The following is a 26,575-nucleotide window of genomic DNA, read 5'->3' on the forward strand; positions in this document are numbered from 1 at the left end:
TATTAGCTCTGGGATATTCCAGATGTGATCACATATTTATCTCATATTTATTTTTATTGTATTTTTTTTTTTTTTTTTTTAAATACATACGAGTTATTATGGTGTTAAATGTGTGTGATAAAATGATAAATAAATAATTTACTGATGTAACACGCATGCATGCCACACCGAAAATCTCACCCCCACCCATTTCGTCGAATTTTTTAAATATTTATTTATTTATTTATTTTATTATAATTATTTACTTTTTATTATTTTATAATTATAATATATATTTTTAAAATTATTATCTTTTGTTTCTTGGAAAAACATTTAATCATCCACAGTATACAACACTAAATTACCCTGAAAACATGCCTCTGATTAGTCATAACATTTTCTCTATGCTAGTTAAATACAAAATGAACCCCTTTGGCACTTACTGGTGATGCCCAAGACAAGTACAAACAGGAGCTGGCGGGGATGGGGGTGGGTGAGGTGATCATCTGATACCCTCATCCGCTGAGGTTAAAATATTGTTTTAAAGTTCAATATATTAGGCTATACAAGTGTCCAGGGAAATTATATTTGCTTGCAAAGTTTAAATTATTCGTTATGTTTTTATATTCGCGTGTATATATAGGCCTATACGTGCTTTATTATTTACGTTTTTAATGATTAATACACTTCCACCAACTTTGATATGAATCTACAGTCTTTAAATGAGGTTGTATTATTCGACATACTGATTTTGCTTTCATAAAATGTATTAAAAATTAAATAAATACTGAAAATGCACCCAGATGCAATGCATGCCATTGACATTATTGTGCGAGTTTCACTCCCTTAATGACGGACCGATCACGTGATTCTAAACATGGCCGCGCACAGTACTTTGACGTCACTAGCCAATAAACCCGTCTATATATATAAATAACCTGAAACAAGTAAACAATGTTTTCTATTTTAAATGTGTGTGGGGGGTGTGTGTGTGTGTGTGTGTGTGTGTGTGTGTGTGTGTGTGTGTGTGTTAAATTTTGATTGTATGAGTGTGCAATTGACCCCTCCGTATGACGAGTTAACCACGTCCCCCGTCAAACGTGATGCAAGGTTAGACAAACGTTCAATAATGGCTGCCGATTCGCATAGGTCGATAGCAAAATCACCCGATCTGCCGATTAAGTTTTCGCTGTATGTAGAAATATCGTCTTTAATTAAAAAGCCGACAAGAGGAGGCATTCAAGTGTTTCATTACAGGGTACATTTACGATGACAACGTGATTTAAATCAGCGAAACCATTTTTACTTAGTATATCGAAGCACAAGAACCCGGAAGTGACGAACGTCGAATGCAAGCAAAAGATGATTTAAAACATCCCACCGTATGCTAACTTTTGTAAGAACTGACAAATTAAAATGTCTGTTTGTTTCATTTTTCTTCTTCTTTTTCATCTTAATTTGTGTTGTTGTTGTTGTTCGACTTTTATATTTATGGAATCCCGATATGCCCAGGAACAAGTGAATAGAAGGCGCGGCGATGACCCGGCCCCGACTTGTTTAAAACCGTGACGTCTTTATTTTCGGTCCGGTTGCGTCAAATGTTTTGTTTGTTTGGGGTTTGTTTAAAAGGGGAGGGGGGCGGGGCAGGATACAGTTGCATGTGCAAAAATTATGCAAGCAGTGATTTAGATTGTGGGATTGCGAAGTTTATGTGGGTGTATTCTTACATAACTGCACTGCTTGAACCAACCGATATACGGCACTTGCGCTATTTATGAAACCAAAGCCATACACGAAAAAAAAAAAAAAATTCACAACTGGCATAGCCAGAGGGTGAGTTGGTGGGGACCACATCTTTGGGCCTCCAGTTATGTATACTAACATATTGGCCCGTCTTCGTTCTGACAAGACATATTAGGGCTGTTTACGTTTGGGTGCCCCAACCCCTCTTTATAAAATCAGGCTGTCCAGCACACCCTTTTGAAAAGGTTGGACACAATTAGGAATGAAAATATAGAAAATGTAGGACAAAAGTAGGAAAACATAAAACAAAAGTTGGACAGAAACAGTACGTAGCGACATTATTCATGCTCATATTGAGAAAACACCTTTTTTTTGTGGTGCTCAATTTGTATATGTATTTTGTGTTCCATCAGAAATAATGTGAATCTTATGTAACGGTCACGTTATACAGTTATTTCAAATTACTGTACACTATATTAATCAATGTACATATTTACATGCATAGGAATGCTGATGCACAGTAAAACAGAGTTAACATGATTAATTTAAGTTTTCTATAATGTATTATAGATTCTGAAGTCATACATACACATTGTACATTATAATCATGTTAATCACTGGAAAATATGTTGGCTTTGAGGGTGTAATTTTAATATGTTAAGATTATATCTTGCTGCCAAGAAAAATTGAAATAATTCCCATAACTGATGACTTTTATAACACAAGGAATATGCACACTTTAACAGCAATTCGTGGCTTATTAAAACAAAAAAGTAAGAAAAACTAAGTATTCTGAAGAAAAAGTAGGAAAGTCTTACAATATCTGGAGAGGGGATACAACCAGGACATGTCCAGGAGAGGTGAAAAGAACCCAAGTCTGTGAAATTTGTCGTGAATAATCATTGTTGTGCTTCGAGCGACATTACCGGTGACATCAGAATACTAACTTTCAAAATTATTTCAAGCAATTGGGACATGGGGATTCCCATGGTATTTATCGATATAAAACCTGCTTTTTCACTCCATTTGATAAAAATGTGATCTAAGTGTGTTACAGGTTTGTAGATTAACCAAATTATAATTTATTTTCGCTGGATGGAACTAGGGTGTGCGGCTTTAAGCCCTAGTTTGTTTTGATGTAAGGACATCCAAAATGACGTCATTCGAGTTTGACGTCATTTCTATTCAAAAATACACCGCGCCACATATTCCTACGTCATTTGAATATCTAGTAATGGCGGACTGGAATTAAAGTTGCGTGTACGGTTTACAAAAACACTTTGTATTAAGCTTGAGATTATATGATAAAGAGATTATTACCCTTGTGTATTTCGGTATCGTCAATATCATATATTAGGAATAAAAATAATGTATTATGCTCGCATTTTTATTCCTAATATATGATATTGACGATACCGAAAAACAATGGTAATAACCTCGCTATATATATATATATATATATAAATTTGTTGTGAAATCTGAAGTCACCTGGGAGCCACTTGTTGAAATAGCATTTAATAGCATGTGAGATAATAACATTGCGATTTTTAATTTTATTTCAAGGTACATCACTGAAGTTGACCGGCTCTTCAGAACATGCTGTTCTTTACAGGCCCTTTACACTAACGTGTACAGTGTCAGAGGCTGCTAATTTAAATACTATAATACAATTTGCAAAGGTAATGGTCTTATCGGGAGCACTTCGGCAAAACAACAGCTTATGTTCTGTGTTTTATGATACAAAAGGTTACACTTTATCCTGTGGAATAGGAACAGACAGCAACTCAGCCACCATTAAGACGTATACACTGAGGATTGACAATGTTACGGAACGTGATGCCACATCTTGGGTATGTTGGTGTCAGACACGCAACAGCAACAGTATTACTCTCAAAAGTAAGTGGTTATATGCGGTTTAAACAATATTTATTCCAAATTATAATGCTGGTTGGGGATTGGCCAGCAGGCAAAATGCCTATATCAAGGCCTCTCCCTACAATTTGAAAATGTAATTCAGGATTCCACAAGAAGACAAACCAATGGTAAATTCACATATTCCCAATGGCAAGTTAACAAATCTGTTCGCAAACCCCAGGTCTACCAAGGATTATAAATAAAATAATATTGATTACTACTGAGATGGAAGAAAACATGGTTATATGCATAGTAATTAGTTTATTTATTTACATTACTATATATTTTTAATACTAATCACTTCATACCTTTGTTACTATAATCCATTTCATATATATTCGTTTGCTCTGAATTTTACTTTACTTTACTTTATTTTAGTTTAGTTCAACAATAGTTAAAACACCAGCAGAAATCCATAAATCCTAAAGAGAACACCCCCCCCCCCCCCCACACACACACACCTGAACGATTCGTTTCATAAGTTGATCCACCTGCTGATTAATACCTCTGTTTAGAGAAAAAACCTAATTCCAGGTACAATGAAGTTACATGCTGTCCAGTCTACAGTATAAGGATATATGGATAGACATATATATACCCGTGAGACATCTTAATACAGTGAAGGATGTCACTACTTGGATGATACATGCAATGGGTGGGTACTGCGCAAACTGTGTTCAGATCTACGACACAATGATGGATAACATAGCAACACTTCAGAATGTGAGGTCGAGTCGGCTGCAGTTGGTCAGTCGGTATTCCAACCAGATTATGAGAATCCAAATGATTTCCACCTTGTGTATAGCATTTGGTGTTTGCCATGGTACATTGGTTGGGTTCTACAGACTGATTTCGGCTAAATGATATGGATACACGCATACCCTTCATGTCGACGTCAGATCATCTTAAAATGGTCATCAATATGGATTGTATTTAAATAGTTAATTATAACAAAAGTAATGTCTCTCTTTAAAACCACAAGTTTAAAATCTTAACGTTTCGTCAACTAAATGTTGACATCGTCAGGAGAAAACTAAACATAAAAACAGGAGTTCAGCATTTAAAACCAATTAGATAAAAAACATTTCAAGTGAAACACCAGAGTTAAAGATTAATCATATCTCAAGATAAGCTGACTGAGAGGACTGACAAAATAAAGATATTAAGAGTTAAAAGAATCATAGCATTATAAGGTAAGGTGCCTGGGAAGACTAACACACAGACCCTGCAGGCCACATTGTTTAAGCGGTGTATCCAGAGTGATTCTACAATGTTCAGTTTGGTTTTATCAAGATTAACAATCTTTTGTAGTACAGTGCATTTGCAACTGTTCTGTTTTGTTGAAATGATACATCGTTTAGTTAATATAATGTTGACAATTGGTTCAATTTTAGTTTTAATACAGATAGCATACGTTACCGTGTGACAGAAGCTATGCAATCAACGACTGTTTGTAACTTGCAGAGAACACGGTAGAGAAGCATAGAAATTAGTTTGAAGTAATGTCATGTATCTATCAAAATAACAATGATCGACATTCTACAAACCTTTTCTCTCTCTATTTTTAAAATGCAAACTTAGTTCAGAATGGGCCTTAAGTCAATTTGAAGATAAAATGGCTGCTAGGCGCTTACCAAGGTATTTTAATGAAAGGAAGCAAGTTTTGAATTTGTGGAGAGGTATAGATTAGATAGAAATGGTATAGAATATTTGGACTCGTGGAGGGTCTATTCTCATGGGTATTAACTTAATTAGACTTATTATTTTCTTCAGTTTTTATGTATTATTGTTATACGAAACATATTTTCAAGAAGAAATCTTTACAACTTACCTGAAAATTATAATGTCGCTAATTTTGTAATTAATTTTAATTTCGAGCCCTGTAAATCGCTCCTTACATTATTTTAAGTGAAATTACAATTCCTACAAATATATATTATATTTTGGTTTTCGACATAAATTTGGTCATTTGGTCTAATTTGAATATTCGCAAAAATAATCTAGTCATCCATTTAGGGCCCCACAGTATCCTTAAATCCCATTCTAAAAAGTGACATCCACGTTAGTTGTGTTTCGCTATGATACTACAACATGTTTAGCATGGATGACATATTGTACTAAAACATGCCATCAAAAGCAGTTTTTAGAGCACTTGGAAATTTCGCCGGCTGACTATAATGTGTTGTTGGGTTTGGTGGGGTTTTGTTTGGTCTTTTTGGGATGGGGGGGGGGGGGGGGGGGGTTAATACAGGTGATGCGCCAGTTCCGGATCACTTCCGGAACACCTGTAGTTCCTTATATCTATGTCGATTATATTCATTTTCAGTCATTATTACCACAAATTTCTTTTTGAAAAAAATGCAGAAAATAAAAAGGAACATTTGTCTCTTAGTTATGAATAAATTTATTTAAAATTTTGCAATCTTTGTTTTATTTTGAACGCGTATAAATAAGGACTGTTTGACGATTGCACGTGCAGACCACTTCGAACAACTAGACGTTCGAAACGATTGAAGTAAGTTTAGGCTTCTTTTCTCAATATTTCATTCACAATTATATACTACGTGTAGGGGAAACATGTACTGAATTTGCATGACTTTGTTTTATAATAACTGATGCTACAAAAGACTTACTTTAACTCCTCAAACAGGGTACGGTTGATGTTCCAGTTGCGGATCACTCGTTTAACGGAAGTGATTTATGACGTTTTCGTTGTAAATGCCGCTAGATGGGGCAAATGAATGCATTTACAGGGAGGGGCCGTGTCAAACACGATAAAAGCATACTTATCTTTTAATTTATTACTTTTACTATTACTAATTGTACTATTATTGTCATTAATATTGTATACAGTTATGTTTGGGTTGTTTGCATTTCCCCTCTATAAAATAATGTATTTCATGCACACTGACGTAATATATCACTCTTAAAGTTACATGTACAGGTCAATATTATGTTACGTTTTATTGAAATTATTGCTTCACTTCAGATAAATCATACATTAAGGAAAAAGAATTAATTTTGTGTGCAATTTACGAATCAACTGGCTAAACAGTAAATAACTAGTAATGAATTCCATAGAATGGGGAAAGAAGCATTCTCTGTGGGACAGACTATAGGTAGGGGTATTTCACCCCCCCCCCCCCCCCCCCCCCCATTTGAAAAAGAAACCAAAAAATAATAATTTGTGCATGTATTTACTTGTGAAGCAATACATTATGAATAATTAAGTTAAGTGATGAAATTTTTAACATATAAGTGATATTGTCAATAAATTTGGGTGCATGCTACTGAAAACGTAACCGAAATGAAACGTACGTTTTGTCAAAATGTACCCACAGCAAAACGTACCAACCAAAACATACCCTAATTTTGGAAGAAATGTATGCATGTTCATATATTTTTAACTAATATTATATTAAGCATAATGTGACAGTTCTGCACTAGTATTATTCATCAGGTCTAAACTTACCTCCGTTTTTATGAAACTGAACCTTGTAATGAATTAAATATCCATTAGTAAATTTCTACTTCAGTCCACATTTTTTTCTAATTTTTTTATTTGCAAGTAAAACATATACTTGTTTACATAAAAAAGAAAAGACCAAATAGACATGTAACAACAATCTTGTAAAACAAATAATATATATATATAGGAATGGTCGTAGGAAGCTGCCAAAATGTCTGTTGGGGAGGGATAGGGGTTTTTGGGTTTTTTTTTTTTTTTTTTGGGGGGGGGGGTGGGGTGTGTGTGCAGAATACACACAAACATATATACATAACATGTACATATTTGTAGCACACGCCCCCCCCCCCCCCACCATGTCATTGTATAGTTTAATGTAAATATACATATAGAATGAAACATTGGAATTAATATTGAATATGAGTAATATCCCCTGTCATCCTGATATAATTCTCTTGAATAACAAGTAATGCCGTCTTGTGTCTTTATTAATATGCCCTTACATCAAATTTAAACAATGAATTTGCCTGCTTTTTTGTCCCCAATACAGTTATGCCCAATGTTAGTTATCCCCATACTAATTTACTTTTAATAGAATCGTCCACTGGCTAGATTATTCTGCTTTTCTTCTTGGGTTAAGTGGGGGTGAATGGTTTGTCTCTTTTCATGTTTGTTTTTGTGTATGTTGTTTTCTTTCGTTGTTTCATTTAAATGTTAACCGTTGGGTCGTCAATAATTAGTTTCGTTTCATTAGTGTGTGGTGGAAGGGTGACAGAACAAAATGTTTAGGGAAATATTTCAACATGTATGTCACATTTCATCCATTTAGGGCCATGCATCGCCTGAATCTGCACATGCTTATTACATTTCCTATCAACATTTGAATGATGTATTCATCCTTTTCAACATTGCAGCCCATCTATGCAAAAATGAAGTGCCCTTTCTAGACGCTTCATCTGGCTATGTTGTTTTTAATTACTTGTATCAATATATGATGTAAGTAAATCATTAATACAAGTTATTTATTGTATGCAAACACTTTCATATGCAATATTTAACTAAAGTAAGTATTTTCAAAATTGAAGAATACTATGAAACCTAAAAATAATGTATTTTTTGTAGAGTTTGTTCAATATTTACACTGAAGTTCTGTAGAGTCATTTGCTGTATTATAGTTTTACTTTTTCAGTTTCGATATTTATCTATAAAGAAACATCTCGTCATAGTACCCAACCAAGATAAATTTATGTTCCTGACTACAGGCCCATGGGTGAAGTTGTTGTTTGGTGGATAACAACTCCCAACTGGTTCTTCTTGTAAGATAATGTCCTTAAAGCCGCACACCCTAGTTCCATCCAGCGAAAATAAATTATAATTTAGTTAATCTACAAACCTGTAACACACTTAGATCACGTTTTTATCAAATGGAGTGAAAAAGCAGGTTTTATATCGATAAATACCATGGGAATTCCCATGACCCAATTGCTTGAAATAATTTTGAAAGTTAGTATTCTGATGTCACCGGTAGAAGCACAACAATGCCTACGTCACGACAAATTTCACAGACTTGGGGTGCGTTCGTTTCACCTCTCCTGGACATGTTCCAACTGTTCTGTCCTGGTTGTATCCCCTCTCCAGATATCGTAAGACTTAGCAAAATTATTGGTTTTAAGGGTTTGTAACGTTTTGTATTGAGACACTTACTTGTCTGAACTTTATTGTTACTGAAAATGTTCACGAACTGTGAAGAAAAATCTCACAAATGAACAACAACAAATCGGATGTTGATTGCGCGAACCGTGCACAAGAAAACAAACCGAACCAAAACGATAACGGTCACGTGATATACAAACGTCTGTGACATTAAAAATAGATTGGACCTCGCTTGCTTAACGTTTTTTTTTCGACAACACGTTTTGTGAAAAAATGCAAAAAATGCATTTCGTGGTTTTACAAACATCAGTATTACCAAAAACCACTTCAGGTGAATGGAAATGTGTATTCTAAATAATAAAATGTAAGTAAAGTGCAATTTTATTTGTGAAAAATGGGGTTTAATAGCGAAAAACAACGCCGTAATGGTTAACAAATAAACGTAACTAGGGTGTGTCCCTTTAAGTGACCAAGGTATCACTGTTTATTCTCAAATCTAATTCATATACCAATTTTGCTGTCTTCTTGCTACATGTTATAACCATATTGTGTGAAAAGTAAGTCATGAAAAAGTTAATAATAACTCTAAAAAAATAAAATACAAATGTAATATTTTCCTTAAGAAGTAAAGATTACAACCAGTAATGTAAATCACAATGGTCATTCTTCACAATTAAGATTAGCTTCAATAAGACCCAAGTGGTCATACTACCGTAGTGTCACTACAATACGACTCTTCAATTAACTAATGATAGATATTTTCATTACTAATAACAATGTCATTGCAGAAGAGCATTACTTTTTCTAACTGTGTATACATGCAGTTGATCATCAACTTTGAAAATGCTGTTCGACATTTGTACTTTTTGCAGTTTCTCCTGTGATGTTTATTGGTAAATACATATTTCCTTGAAGTTCACGAGTCTAGGCTAGTAATGTATTCTCCGATGGTACAGAAAATTAATACCTGGTACTCATACTATGTGACACCAGCAGAATGGTGGATTTGATTGGTGCATAACAACTGCAACTGGTAATGATTACATTCCATTACAATTTACAATTTAAACACTTTTTTTACTGTGTTTCTTAACTGCTCTTACAGCCACATCATCTGAAATGAGAGAAATACACATAAAATACTCATTGAAATGATATCCTCATGAGACATATTCCTTACACATTATTTTGAATTAAGAAACTTTCATGATGAAAACATATATCTGTACATATATACGTTGTAAATTCATTTCGTAAGTAATAATTATTGTGAAATAATGTACAGTGATGTATAAATATCAACAAGATACTCAGTAATGGTCATATGAGTGAATTCTTTAACCCACGTAATACACTCATGGAATACATACAATGCACATTTTTAAGGGAAATTATAATGACATTTTACAATGATTTTCATTTCATTTAGACTATATCACATGCAAAGGAATTGCAATGAAAATGCATTTCGGTACTGAATAGCTATCATGAACATTAATGTTGTTGTATGACATTTGTACTACTTGCAGTTTTCTCTTTGATATTTACCTATAGAGATAAGGAGTGCCACAGTTTGCCACAAGCCACATACAGTATATTTTCAAATTGTACAAGGTATTATGTTTTGTCATAATTTCAACTATTTACTTCTTTATTTTTCTCACATTTTCTGTAAGTCTTTCAGCCTAAGCCATAGTCTATGAAAAGTGACATTGTAATGATTTATTATTATTATTACATTTCCCAACATATTGCATTGGCAGACTATAACATGTGACCTAATTCTACATGCCCTGAAACACATTACCTATTAAACGAAATGTCTTTCATTCAAATAATTTTCAACAATTGAACAATGTATCAACAGAAACAATGTTATTTACACAATATGAATCTTCAAAAGTGTGTTATTGTCTGCATTTTAACATGATTTGAAATTACAACAATTTTACTTATATGTAGGTGGTTATGCGACAGTTTTCTTCATACTTCAATGTAATAATACTGCCAATGAAAATTTTGTAATTATGCAAAACATCAGTACAAATGCAGGCACGACATAGTCATCTGGCAAATTGCACATGTGGGTGTACGAAGAAATCATTCGCCTGAGATACTTGCATCATATGACCGAAACACCTCAATGCATCCATGCATTCTCTGATTGGGTTTTTTCCAGTTCCAACCAGTATATCACGAGCTACTGCTATATCAAAGGCAATTGTATGAGCTTTCTTGTCTGTGGGAAAATGTATATGAAACATCCATTGCTGGTACTAGATAAATTTAGGTAATATCATATATAACTAACACTTTAAAAAATACACCTATTTACAATGCCTCATATTTCTAGTGTTGTTAAAGTGGGTGAAAAAAAGTGTTTTAAAACCAATGTGATGCAGTCTATCTAGGAATGATCCCTATTGCTTATGCACATTCGCCTTTATTTCCGTTCCAGTCGGTGCTCCACAATTGGTGTAAAAATTGCACTGGAATATACTATTATGTCTGAGGGATAGTGCATACAAAACATACTTTGTTGCTGTGTTGAATTGATTAATGTCAGTACTGCATCATTGACAAGACACTAACACATTAAAATCGTAATAATGTGTATTGGTGTTTCACTTGTATTCAATATTTCCTTTTCACTATTTATGTATTTCTTTTCATCATTATAAGTGTCCCTATGTTCAATTACTTTTACACTTTCTAAAGTATATGACTGAATTTGTTGGAATCTATCTATTTTCCCCCACAGGTTAAGATGCCACCCACAAGAAACAACCGTAAATCAACCAGACCTGTTGAGAAGGTAAAAGCAGCTCTACATTTGATTGATTTAAAACATCTATCAATCCGTAAAGCAGCAAAAGAAAGTGGGTTGTCTTATGTTTTTTTACACAGGAGATTGTCTGGCAATACCAGAATTGATAGTAGAAGTGGTCCCGACCCAGTCTTCAACTCTTTTGAAGAGACGGCAATGTCAGAATGGCTTTGTGAAATGGAAAGACGAGGAATGGGTCTAAAGCCGAAGGAGTTTTTGCAGTTTGTGCACAATATTGTAAAAAAGGAAAAAAGGAAAAACCCATTTACGAACGGACATCCAGGCCACAAATGGTATTATTCATTTATGGCACGAAATTGCAATACTGTCAGGATCAGGACAGAAGTACCACTGGAGGCATGTAGATCTAAACTGACTCGAGAGCAAGTTGACAACTGGTACTGTCGTTATAGAGATTTCATAATTGAGAAAGGCTTGCTGGAATCACCATCCAGAATCTGGAATGCAGATGAGACTGGATTTTGCATGGGAAGTACTCCTGGAAAAGTTATTGGACCCATAAAAGAGAAAGGCTCCTATCACATCCCACATGTCACTGGTGGTTCCAGCAAAGAACGGCTAACAGCACTCTTTTGTGCCAGTGCTGATGGAAGAATGATGCCCCCATTCTTAGTGTATCCAGCTCCAAAACCACAAGGATGTAATCCTTTAACTGGTGGTTTAAATGGCAGTGCCATTGAGTACACAAAAAAGGGATGGATGACTGCAGATGCATTTCTCAAATTCATCAATCACTTTGACAAGCATGCAGGTCCAGAAAGACCAGTCCTGCTGTTGATTGACAGCGTCAGCAGTCATGTTGACATGTCCGTTTTTCAGTCTGCAGCTGAAAAGGGTATAGAAATTTATAGACTTCTCCCCAATGCCACACATCTAATGCAGCCATTAGATAGAGGTGTATTCGGCCCTCTGAAATTGAAATGGCATCAGGTAGTAAGGAAACACTACAGAGAGCACCCTGGGGCAAAGATAGGGAAACTGAATTTTTCAGAGAAATTAAAAGAGGTATATTACGAATTTTATAAGCCACTCACTGTTATCAATAGTTTCAAAGTTACAGGGATCTACCCAATCGACAGTACAAAGATTGGTGATGATGAGCTGAAACCAGCTGTAGTCCTAGATCAAAAAGAAATGCAGCCACAATCACCACCAGCCACAGAAGATTATGAGGATACTATGTTGACAGAAGATGAAAATTCTGAATCAGACATTACCATCAAGCCAATAGAGAAAATTATGCATGACTCACCACGGAAATACCCAATAGACGTCAATGTTGTTATCTGCAAGGATGGGGTCAATCGTCAAAAGCTAGTGGACTACGACGACAATGACAGGTCTGATGACGTTATGCTAAGCAGTTATGGTGCCAGTTTTTTCACTGAAAGTACATTAAAATGTTATGACCAAGATAAAAAAAATTCACCAGCAATTACAGATTTCCTCATTTATCCAAAGGCACAGGCAGGAAAACCGAAATTGAAAAGCCTATTGCAGACTTTACCCGACAATTTAACTTCTGACGAATCCATCAGAAAAATGGCTTTGAAAGATTTAGAGAAAACAAGATCTTTCGCTGAGAGAGAGAAAAAAGCTAAGCAAGTTTATGTTAAGAATTGCGAAAAACAACTGAAAAAGCAGCAAGTACAGCAGAAAAGGAAAAAACAGGGGAAGCAGAAGGTGAAAACATTGCAGAAGAAATCAGAAGATGAAGTATTGTGTATTGCTTGTGAAGTATCTTGGGTAGACGATCAAGAAAATTGTCATAAATGGGTTGGATGTCATGTATATGATGGGTGGATCCATGAACATTGCATTCCAATTGATCATGATGTTTCTGGTTTGGCTGATGAAAAATCACAGTTTGTTTGCCATTTATGCTTGTAACGATGTTGACTTGCTACTTGGTTGCTTTCGACGTATATACTTCTGATGCTGGCATTAGTGGTGCTTTTGGTTCTATAGATACTTGAAATTGTTGCTGTTTTCATATTGACTTACATTCATACCTTTACATACATCAGGGTTGAAAATCTTCAGGAAAGTAAAGTTGCCTACATAGGACAATTTGAAAAGGTGCATTTTTTGTCCAGATTCATTGTTACATATCATTGAAAATGTTGGTTCATCAAGACAAACCGGTCACTGGTACGATGTGAAATGATAAAAAGTTATCATAGAAGGTTACTAGTTGCATGGTCCCAATAATACAATTTTGCTGTTTGTAATCATCAATGTACATTTATACTGAGAAATAGGAGACAAACGTCATTAATCCAGATCTGGAACTGCAATCGCATTTCGAACATTATCAAAAAACACTGACAAGACATCAAGCATATACTGCTGATGAAAAAAGTTTAAAATATGTCTGTCATTTGAGTTGTCAATGTGGAGAAATATTGTTTCTTGGACAATAAGAAATGGGATAAAAATTGTTGGTGATGGTTTGAGGTTTTAAAAGTTATCATTGCGGTTTAAATAACATTTCCAATTTGAATGTGTATATGCATGTGTGTTGATTGGTATAACATTATATTACTTGGTTGTTATATGACTGGTGAAGCATGTTGGTGTAATGGAAATGATAATGGTTTATTTTGGTGTGTGTGTATATGTTCGTGTGCATGTATGCATGTGAGGTGTGCATACAGAAATATTTGTGTACATATGTTTGAAGAATTTCTACTTAATGTTTTTATTAAATTTCCAAATACATTATAAGTGAAGGAAACGAACTAATGTAATTGAAATGAGCAGCGTTGCTAACAACATGCAATGTCTTAATTATTGTTGCTGTTATTCAAAAATTATACATTGCATGTACTTATGTGATAGAGATTTATATAGCTGTTAAATTGTTATTTAATATGGCATTCTACTTGTTGGTTGTTAATAATTTATGAGTGACAAGAAATAGCTAAACATAAAACATGAACATAAGTTACTTAGTATGTAATAATTCACTACTTCACATACTTTTGGTAATACCTTTAAGCCTGTAATATATGTCACCTAATTTTGGAATATGAAGAAAATCCTGCCTCTTAAGAGGTTAATTTTAATGATAAAGAAAATGTGATTTCCATGTATAGCATTTCAAAAGGAAAGTTCATGTATTTTCATTGCTATTGTCTTTTTTCAGAAAATAACAACTCTAGGATCACTGGTTGTAGAAAATTGTGTTATCAAGGGTTACCATGTATTCAAAGTCAATCCACCACACACTAACCCTGTCACTGTATTGCCAGTTGATAGAGAATATTGTAACATAAAAGATGTGAATGCTTGTTTAGTGTGGGTTCCTCCACTTGAAGAAATGCCATTTGCTTCACCTGATTTGGTAACAGATGCCAAAAGGCAACTGAAAGTAAAAGATGTGGCTGGTCTACCTGTTGGCCATGTTCCTAGAGGGTTAGCTGGAGCTTTTCGCCATTTAATTGACGATGGTGCATCAATAACAGCTGTGCCCACTAGCCATCCAATGCCGAGCTTTTCCCCATGGCCTGCACCCAATGATACTGGTGGTGGTGTTGTGATCCCTTGCAATTACATTATAAAACATAACAATAAACAACTGGCAATTGCCAAAATAGAAGAGGCTATTGCGCTGATGAAAGAACAAGAAGTTATTACAATTAATTCCTAACTGTACTTCATTTCATTCCTTTACCTTCCGAACCACTAGGTCAGGCATCTGTGTTATGTGAAGTCACATTGAAAATATTGTTCATATTTATATAGTAGATATTTATATATTTATTGCATTTAACAGCATAATGTGCTAATCACACACTGAACAATAGAGGTGTCACATGTTGTACAGTTATATTGTTATGTCTAAAAACAGGGCATACAACTTTGTGTGTGTGTGTGTGTGTGTGTGTGTGTGTGTGTGTGTGTGTGTGTGTGTTATTGGTTATACAGATGTGTGAAATGTCCTTAACAGGTGTATTTGAAATGAGGTTGCTATTCAACTTTTTGGTGCACTGTGTCGCCCATTGCAAAGATTGTGTTATTTTTCTGGAAATAGATGTATGTCTATTGATTATAACAATAGCAATGTGTATTCATTATACACAAAACAAATGGATACAAATAAGGTGTCGAATGCACACACAAAAAGTGTTGAATAACAAGGCAGGTGTGAACCTTTATACGTTTTGATAAACTAATTAGTTATTGATGCATTAATTGCATTTTCATTCAATAATTGGACTGTAATGAAAGAGGATGAATGTAACATTTTACACTAGACATAGTAACCTATTTCACCTGAATGTGTTTCTAAACATGACATGTTGATTTAACTTGCCTTGGACTTCCCACTAGTTGACAGAAATAATTTTGTGTTGAACAATTAACAATTATTTATATACATGTTATATATAATACTCTTAATATAATTGAGAGATTTTCACCTGTTACCTTCATTACGGTTATATGTATACTTGTAAACAGAGGGAACCTGACTCTAATCCAAAAAGGTAACCCTAACCGTAAAAGTAACTGCAATCATACATTGAAATCTAACCCTACCCTTAATAATCGGGGGATAGCAGTCTGATATTTTACCGACATACCCTATAATTTTCAAAATGAATGGAAAAATTTATAAATGACAATAATCATTTTCGTCATGACCACACAAAATTTGTCTTAACTCAAACGGGGCAGGATGCAGCTCACTGGTACAGCGCTCGCCTGATGCGCAATTGATATATACTACTCAAAAGAATTTAAGGGTCAGACGATATTTTCGACATTATTTTCTGAATGTCAATTATATTAGCTAGACCATAATGTCACGCATGGTATTGTTCCATTTTGACGAAAGTGGGTCTAAGCAACATATAAATGAATTAAAATCCACTGTCATTGACACTGTCGACTAGTTCTAATGGCGAAAACATGCTTACATTTGCACGTAAATTAGGGCGAAAGCGAAAGGTCTGCTAAGTGCCCATAACTTGCTTTTTCATTTGCATGCTTTGCACGTGTATTCCGTGTTCCCAATGCTGAATTTCCGTATAATTGGAGCTTGCGTTCGTGTACGGTGCACACTCCAAATTCGATAATGGTACGACTTCAACTGACTATCGAAGATCGAGGAAGGGCTATTGCTTGGCTTCAGGATGGCAATACGCAAAGAAATGTTGCTCTGAGACTTGGTGTCAGTCAGAGTGTCGTTGGCCGACTGTGGCAACGGTACCAAGCAACGAATTCTGTTCGAAATCGTCCACGTTCCGGAAGACCCCGAAGCACTACAAATAGAGAGGACCGCTACATCACCAATACGTCAACGCACAACCACTGCACGCCGATTACGTGACAATCTGCGGACTGCGACTGGAACTCGAGTGTCTGATCAAACCATACGCAATCGTCTGAGAGCCAATAATCAACGCACGTCGCCAGGCAGTTCGACCACCACTCCTACCACGTCACAGAACGGCCAGACGTCACTGGTGCACGCTTCATCTGCGGTGGCAACGTGTTCAGTGGGGTCGAGTGATGTTCACTGATGAGTCCAGGTTTAGTCTCCAGTTCAACGACGGTCGGGTTCGTGTCTACAGACGTCCTGGGGAGCGCTTCGCTGACGTTAACGTTAGACAACGTCACCGGTTCGGTGGTGGCAGCGTCATGGTGTGGGGCGGCATCTCTATCCACCACAGGACCCCCCTCTATGTGGTGGATGGCAATCTGAATGAAATCCGCTATCTGAATGAGATTATCCAGCCGTTGGTTCTTCCAGGCCTTCAGCAGATTGGCGGCGGGGCAGTTCTGCAGGATGACAATGCCAGACCCTACCGCGCCAGGGTGGTAACGGACTTTCTCAGACAACAAGGTATCGCCAGGATGGATTGGCCAGCATATTCGCCTGACTTGGCCCCAATAGAGAACGCCTGGGACGAATTAGGCAGAAGAGTTCGGGATAGCCATGCCCCTCCGGCCAACCTTCATGATCTGGGTCAACTTCTTATGGCAGAGTGGCAGGCCATTCCCCAAGAGTTCTTCAGACGTCTGATCAACAGCATGAGGCAACGATGTGTCGAGTGTATTCGCGCCAGGGGTGGATTCACACACTATTAAACGAATGTTCTAATGTGTAAAATCCATGTTTGACAACCTTCAACTTTGACAGCATGTCGTGTGACTTTCTTGTATACAGTGACGTTTATTTGGTTTTTTTTGTAAATATGGAACAATAAATAAAAATGTTGGTGTAGTTTACATCATCAATCTAATACACTCTGAAACTTATTTGGTTATAAATGTTTGACCCTTAAATTCTTTTGAGTAGTATAGAATCCATTCCCGTAGGTGGGCCCATTGGGCTGTTTCTCTTTCCAGCCAGTGCTCCACAACTGGTTAACAAAAGGTCGTGATATGTACTACCCTGTCTGTGGGATGGTGCATATAAAATATCCCTTGCTGCTAAACGATAACACTAGCTCATGAAGTGGCGACAGTGGATTTCCTCTTTCAATATCTGTGTGGTCATTAACCATATGCCAGACGCCATATAACCATAAGAAAAATGTGTTAAGTGTGTTGTTAAATGAAACGTTTCCTTCCTTCTTAACATCTTTAGTGGCCGTAAACCCTACTGTAATACTGAACTACAGGTTGCAATGTGTGCCCAATTAATTCAATCATATCATATAGCTATTTCCCATAGCTGATATACATTACAATGTTGGAAATTGTAAATTCTTATTAGAATTCCCTACTTTGTTTTAAAAGAGTATATCTATTAATTTTAAAAATATGAATATATATTAATTAATACATCAAGTACTTACATAGCTTGAGTTTGGTGAAGCACTTTTCATCTTTTCAGGACCAACTGCAAAACTTTAAGATCATTGTCAATATTATTATCTTCAATTTCTTCACATACTGTGTTTGAAAATACCGCTTAGTGAAAAATGTTCAAGTCCGAAGCAAGTGTCCGTTTTAAATGTTGGGACAAACGAAATTTGTTTTATGTGTTTGTGCAAGTCTTTGTTGCTGACAGTATAAATCATATCGATCAAGTGGTGTCCATATTGAATTCCAGAACATTTGAACACATGACATGTTGGGTAGATTACTAAGTTAGGTATGACTTTCAGTTGTTCAAGTCAATCAGCATGACAAATGGCTGATAGTACAAACGGTGAATATACAATTTGTGCCACTTTTTAAATTGGACCAATTCGGGCATCGCTATGTGTTACGTGATAAGGAAATTATGTTATCGTGGAATATTTTCTCAATATCAAATTGTTGGTTTCAATACACCAATAATTGAAAAAAAAAGAAAAAAGGAAGAAACATTGAAATTGGTATTTACTTTCCTTTGTTCTTTGTGAAGAGGTATTTAAAAAAATGTCTACACCGGTAATAACATACAGGTCAAATTCAGCCAATCAGCGAGAACGTTGTTAGTTATTTACTCGTCCAAAGAACGTATTAATGAATGATTACTGCTGCACTAATAAGCGTAAGAGAGTTGCCCCCCGCCCATGGATTATGTCAATAACGGGGTACTTTTACAAATAAAATAATACTAAAATAGTCCCATATTTAAAAAGTGGTCTTAATAGTGAGTGTTTTTAATTATAGTGTGGTCGTCAGGTGGGGTTTCACTGTGTAATAATTTATTTCATGCTAATATTGAAATATTGAAAATGACTATTCATTGATTTAATTTTGTATCATTTTCTTTCAGTGAATGTTATTAATGAAATACAGGTTCTTTATCTTAGGTGTTTAAGAAATAAAACAATTATGACATAACTAAAGCTGTGCTTGTTTCATCAATATTGTTATTATCAATATTCATATTGTTATATACACTACATGTAGCCAGTGTTTGAATTGGAATTCTTAGATGGGGTATGGTCAACTTTCGCAGACTCATCAGTCAAGGACAGGAAAAGGTTTCGGTTGGGAGAGGGGTTCGGCCACGCTGGCATGTGTAAGGGAGCACAAGCATAATGTACAGTGGTTCATCGGAATAAAAAATGGAGCTAATCGGTTGATTTGACTAAATTGATCGAAAATAGATTCTTGCTTAAAACTTTTTGGAATTGAATAGAGTGAGCCAGTATTTTATTGTCCAACGCCCTATGGGTGAGAGTGCAAGTGCGTATTAGGGAGCCACTTTTCTTTTGCCTAGCTCCTCGTGGAACGTATAATGCATGGCCAAAAATGGAAGCAATTATAACTGTGGAAGGTAACTTTTTTAATTTTTATTTCTTTTTTATCTTTTTTTTATTATTATTATTTTTTTTTTTTTATTATTTTTTTTTTTTTGAAGGGGGGTGGGTGGGTGGGTGGGTGGGTGCAGCGTAACTTCACAACTGCATAAGCCAACATGTTGCAATATAAAAGTACACACAAACTTTCTTTCCTGTCAAGAAAAATAAAATTGAAATCAATTAAATGATTATCAATGTAATTTTCATCTTCACACAAAAAAAAAGAATAATAAAATAGAGAAATAATCAATACCAAAATTCATATTCATCAAAATGACCAACATTATATTTTAATTTTAATTTATTGTTAGTATTATTGTTATTATTGTCGGTATTATAGTCATTAGGCCCTATGCATTGAAGAGAATGTTAAAGAAAACAAAAGGGCAAAATTTGTCTTTTCGTCAGTTGGTTAATACATTTCTATCAATATTTTACACACAACATAAATAAATGGAAAAAAAAAAAAAATGATGAAATATTTATGTACTAGTATACAAATATATGTATATATTAATATTTATTCAATTGCAAGTAAAAAACATTTAGTGTGTTTAATATATATATATATATATATCTATATATACAAGCACACGTTATGCACAAGTACACGTAGGGACTACAACATGCTGTTCCCAGACAAATACATTTCAGGAGTATTCAGTTATTTCATGTTATTTATTTATTGACATAATTATTTATTTATTTATTTCACTTCATGTTACTTATTTATTCATGCAATATTTATTTATTTCAATTCCTGTCATTTCAGTCATTTAAGTGTCTGTAATTAAAATTCATTATTTATTTAATTAAAATAGTCTTATTTCAGTGCAAATTTAAATTAATAATTTGATTTAATTCAATTTAATGTAAAATTTTCACTTCATTTATGTTAAATAATTAATATTAATATCTGTATCTATGATGAATATGATACAATATTATAAAAGATACTTTATTTACACTTATAGAGAAAAAAAAAGACGAAAGTCAATTCCAACACAGCTGTACGTCGCAAAATTACTTTTGACACAACTCCCAAAACATGACGTCATGGGAATCCATCATTAAATTTCAATCGAGTTCACAAATTGAAAACGTAGGTGCGCTATAGAGGGTGGGGGCATCAGGGAGTTGCGAATGACCGTGAAATACAACTAACAGTATCTACGCTCACATTGAAAGTGAAAATAGGTTATGTTTTGTTGTTCTTCAAGGCGTAAACACCGATTTTCAAAAGTGATCCGGAACTGGACAAAGTGATCCGGAACTGGTGTACGTATGTCACCTCGAACAACACTATTTTTGGTGTAAAATAATTAGCTAAAGATATATATTATGTTATTATTATTTTAAACGATTGATTATCATCATTATGCACCATTTGGTTTAATGCTACACGCACGCATGTTGATATAATTCACATTTCTGTGTGAAGTGATCCGGAACTGGCGCATCACCTGTATATTGCTAACTATATCACCTGGTTCGATTGGCGACATGTATAGTGGAACAGCCTACCGACAGAACTTTCCTAAACAAAATTGTTCAGTAAAATGTTTCAGAGAAAATTTCATGAAAATGATTGTTTTAAATGTTAATATAAACTTTTAAAATACAGAGCTCATCAACCAGTGATGTGCGGGACGTAGCCCAGTGATAAAACGCTCGCTTGGTCGGAGATCAATCCCAGTCGGTCGGCCCATTAGGCTATTTCTTGTTCCAAGCCAGTGCACCACGACTGGTATAACAAAGACCGTGGTATGTGCTATCCTGTACGGAATGGTGCATATAAACTATCCCTTGCTATTAATGGAAAAATCTAGCGGATTTCCTCTCTAAGACCTATGTCTAAATGACCAAATGTTGACATCCGATAACCCATGATTAATAAATCAATCTGCTCTAGTAGTTTCGTTAAACAAAACAAAGTTAAATATTACACAACACGAATATAGCAAGTATGATGTCTTGTTTTATTTAAGTGAAGCAAATAGATGGTTACAATGCTACAAGTGTTTGTTTTTGGTGAAATTTTAAAATGCATTCAGAGTTTAAATAATTACTTAATACAGACTACTAAAAAAAACCCAAAAAACAAAAACCAATCTGTGTTAAAACGTATTAGCCCTAGAGACCATGAACATATACATTGTAATGTGAGCAACATAACAGTCGGTTAACAATTTACCAAAATTTGTGAACTGCTTTGCCCAGGTTCGGAACAGTATCATATGTCATACATTAGGTTTTACATGTTTAATTCCCAGTGTATTATATATGATATGGTGTCGACATGTTTGTGTTAGTTTACTATGGAATCAAAGTTATATCATCACCCACAACTGTCATCATTATTTCCTCTATTCCTCTCATAGCCTGTGTGGTACTTAATATAACCACAAAGAAAAATGTTTTGAGTTCCTTATTAACTAAACCCGTGTTTTCTTTCTTTTAACTAGGGGCACAATCTTCAAAGTTTGGGGGTGGAGGCAAGACTCTTTACTTGAACCCCATTCATGTAGATTATGTGGCACATTTACATGAAATATTTGTTCATATTTCTTTTCAGTTTCTACAGCTCCCAATCCAGAGTCTGCGAATCTGGTTTCGGAATCTACCATTATTATAATAGTAGTGGTTGCTGTTCTAGTGGTCGTTGCAGTACCAGCATCGTGGTTCTGTTACAAGAGGTAATCCAATCTCTTCAATACTGTTGATTATAGCTTCTAAAAATGTGTGATTGCATTTCTTGTTTAATCAGCCGAAAACACCATGGCAGTTTCTACTAGTTTAAAGTGCATCTAAATTGTAGAAATCATTTTGAATAAAAAACGTGCATGCACACATACACACATACACACACACAAAGAGAGAGAGAGAGAGAGAGAGAGAGAGAGAGAGAGAGAGAGAGAGAGAGAGAGAGAGAGAGAGAGAGAGAGATACACTCACACACGCACAGACAGAGACACACTCACAGAGAGAGATGTTCACTCACACACGCACAAACAGACTCACACACACACACAGAGAGATACACACACACACGCACAGACTCAGAGAGAGAGAGAGATACACTCACACGCACATACAGGCTCACACACACACACACACACACACACACAGAGAGAGACATACACTCACACACACAGAGAGAGAGAGAGAGAGAGAGAGACTCACACACGCACATACAGACACACACTCACAGAGAGAGAGGTGCACTCACACACGCACAGACACACACACTCACAGAGAGAGAGAGAGAGATACACTCACACGCACAGACTGAGAGAGAGAGATACACTCACATGCATACACAGGCTCACACACACACACACAGAGAGAGAGAGAGAGAGAGAGAGAGAGAGAAAGAGAGAGAGAGAGAGACGCACAGAGACTCACACACAGACAAATGGAAAACAAATTGTAGCGGGTTTCTTCTGTATGACTGTGTTAAAATGACCATATGTTTGACATCTAATAGCCGATGATTAATAAAAAAATATCAATGTGCTCCAGTGGTGTCGTTAAACAAAAAACAAAAAACAAACATTCATGGTACTATTCTCATTGTACTGATAGTTGAAAATATATTTGACAAAAGTCACAATTGATCAAAATTAATGAATGTTTAACGACACGCCAGAACGAAAAATACATCAGCTATTGGGTGTCAATCTATGATAAATACAAAAATTGATGTACAACATTAATATAAACATTCAACAGGTAAATTAAAACACAGTGTAAAGAATTGTGAAAAAAAATACAAATGACATAGATAGGTAAAATTAAAATTTATAATAAAATTCAGTATCACGAAGACATTGCAACACAAGTTCAGGGTGGAATCGAAATGACTCCATCACATTTCTTCTACCAAATATATCTCTTTAGTTTTCTTTAGATGATTGCACTCCACCAAGATGTGGCGTACCGTCAGAGTACACTGACAGTGCTCACACTGAGGTGGAGGGTCCTTCTTCAGAGTAAATTAATGGCTTGGAAAATGAAGTACCGTTGTCGACTTTCCTTACCTCGACTTATTTCGATGCCTGCTTTATTGAGCTGTAACAACTAAATCATTCTACCATTCTGTAACCGATGTATAATACATTTAATACATTTTTCTTAGCAGAACGAAGCGACAACAGACATCTGAGGAAGATAAAGCTGAAAAGAGAACTCAAGATGGAGGAGATGAGAGAGAACAAGTTGATAATCCAGCGTACGAACCATCGCATTAATTAGCTGTAAACGTCCTTAATAATGAATATTCCGATCAGTCGAGTTCAGCTACCATTGCTCACTCGAAACATTTAACTAATTAAATAAGTGCAGATTTTACAATCGAGTACAATCTCTTATCATTTTGACAAATTGATGAAGCTAAATGTTCACGATAAACTCTACTCTGTCAAAAAAGAAACGCATAGGCGAAATATTCATGGAATTATCTCACCAAACAGCGTCGCACGAGGGCGCTGAAATCAGTACCTAGCGTGGCCACCAGCAGCAGCAATCACTTCGCGACATCTCCTTGGCATAGGCTGAATGAGTCTCTGAATCCGGGCACGTGGAATCCTAGCCCATTCTTCCTGCAGTGCATGTGACAGTTGCGGAAGCGTCTAAAGCCCCGGGTCACGCTGGCGTACACGTCTGTCCAGTTCGTCCCATATATATTAAATGGGGTTGAGATCTGGCGATCTTGATGGCCATGGCAGTACATTAATGTTATTATTCTGTAGGTAATCCATTGTTACACGTGCCGTATGGCTTCCCACATCATAAGACTCCCTCCACCGAATCTGTCAACTTGGGCGACGCAGTTGTTGGAAAAACGTTCATTGCGGCGTCTGTAAACACGTTGTCGTCCATGACGTCGCTGTAGAAGGAAATGTGACTCGTCGCTGAACCATACTCGCCGCCAGTTTCCAAAGTTCCACCCCTGTACATATGTGCACCAGCAAACACGTAAATGTCGATGTTGACGTCACAGGACGAGGCCAACATACGGTCTCTTAGCCCGTAAACCAGCTTCTCGAAGTCGGTTCCGAATGGTTTGTGCAGACACCCTTCTCAAACCAGGTATGCGTCCAGCAGTGTTCGTTGCTGTGGCAGTTCGGTGACGCAAGTGCAGAACCCGAATGCAACGTTATTGTGCTGCAGTTGTTGTGCGAGGTTTTCCACTTCTGGGCTGGTCTTCAGCTGATTGAAACTGCTGGTACCTGTCCCAGAGACGTGAAATGGTGCTCTGATGAACGTCCATGTGGCGTGCGACTGATGACTGCGATTCACCTAACTGGAGGCGGCCTATTGCAATGTTTCGATTCGGCAAACTTATTCTTGGCATCTTGTAACTCGTCTACGTCGAAATGGAAATGAGGCATTATTGCGAGCATTGCAGTTTTAAATACCCATCACTACCCCTATCTTTTCCCCGAGTTTAACGTGCATTCGGCATAATCTGACCATTTCACGCCGATTTCCTGCAATTGTCGCACAACGTGCCACAGCGTGCGTTAAATTTGTTTTAGGATGCATACTGTCCCATTCCAGGAACATTAACAAAATGGTCATTCAGCAACATCGTACAAAAAAATCCCTATACTTTGTAAAATCAAACACTTTTCTTCTTTCCCTATCACCTATGCGTTTTCCTATCACCTATGAGTACAAACCAAAATTATTTCTCTTTGTGTTGTTTGGGTTTTTTATTAACTAATTAAAACTAGTTAAATTATTATTTATTAGAATACCGACAATGAAATATTTATGCAATACATATATGTATACGTTCACGGGTAAATACCTACAGGATGTTTCACGTTTGGGGCCAATTTGGAGCCATTATTTGTAGATGACATGTCAGTAAAGTAAAGTAAAGTATGTTTTATTTAACGACGCCACTAGAGCACACTGATTTTTTTATCTTATCATCGGCTATTGGACGTCAAACATATGGTCATTCTGACACTGTTCTTTTTGGAGAAAACCCGCTGTCGCCACATAGGCTACTCTTGTACGACAGGCAGCAAGGGATCTTTTATTTGCGCTTCCCACAGGCAGGATAGTTTACACCTACCCATTGAGTCTTGCGGAGCACGCACTCGGGGTTTGGAGTCGACATCTGTATTACAAATCCCATGCTTCGACTGGGATCCGAACCCAGTACCTACCACCTGTAGACCGATGGCCTAACCACGACGCCACCGAGGTCGGTCATGATGACATGTCTGTTAAAAAAAGAAGAAGAAAAAAGAAGATTTCCATGCCCATGTATGTTGTCGTGGTCGGAAGAGCAGGCGAGAGCCCACACCTGTAATAATAACAGGCCTGCGCTTCAACTGCTTGTATGAACGTGCACGTTAAACACTAAACAGTTTGTTTTGTTTAACGACACCACTAAAGCACATTGATTTAATAATCATCAGCTGTTGGATGTCAAACATTTAGTAATTTTGACATATTGTTGTAGAGAAGGAACCCGCTACATTTTTTTTTTTCAATAGTTACAAGGGATATTTTATATTCACCATCCCACAGACAGGAAAACACATACCACGGCCTTTTGACCAGTTGTGGTGTATAGTCGTAGAGAGGAAACCCGCTATATTTTTTCAATAGTAGCAAGGGATCTTTTATATGCACCATCCCACAGACAGGATAGCATATACCACAGCCTTTAATATACCAGTCACTGGCTGGAACGAGAAA

General features: G+C 36.1%; 1 protein-coding gene across 1 annotated transcript; it reads left to right on the plus strand.

Moving 5' to 3' along the window:
* Positions 1 to 11,522: 11,522 nt before the first annotated feature.
* Positions 11,523 to 13,493, plus strand: LOC121377863. Its single transcript, XM_041505962.1, has one exon. It carries the CDS (start codon positions 11,523 to 11,525, stop codon positions 13,491 to 13,493), a length of 1,971 nt encoding a protein of 656 aa, XP_041361896.1.
* The last annotated feature ends 13,082 nt before the right edge of the window (positions 13,494 to 26,575 follow it).

Source organism: Gigantopelta aegis, chromosome 7, assembly GCF_016097555.1.
Source record: "Gigantopelta aegis isolate Gae_Host chromosome 7, Gae_host_genome, whole genome shotgun sequence".
In the NCBI taxonomy this organism is placed as follows: Eukaryota; Metazoa; Mollusca; class Gastropoda; order Neomphalida; family Peltospiridae; genus Gigantopelta; species Gigantopelta aegis.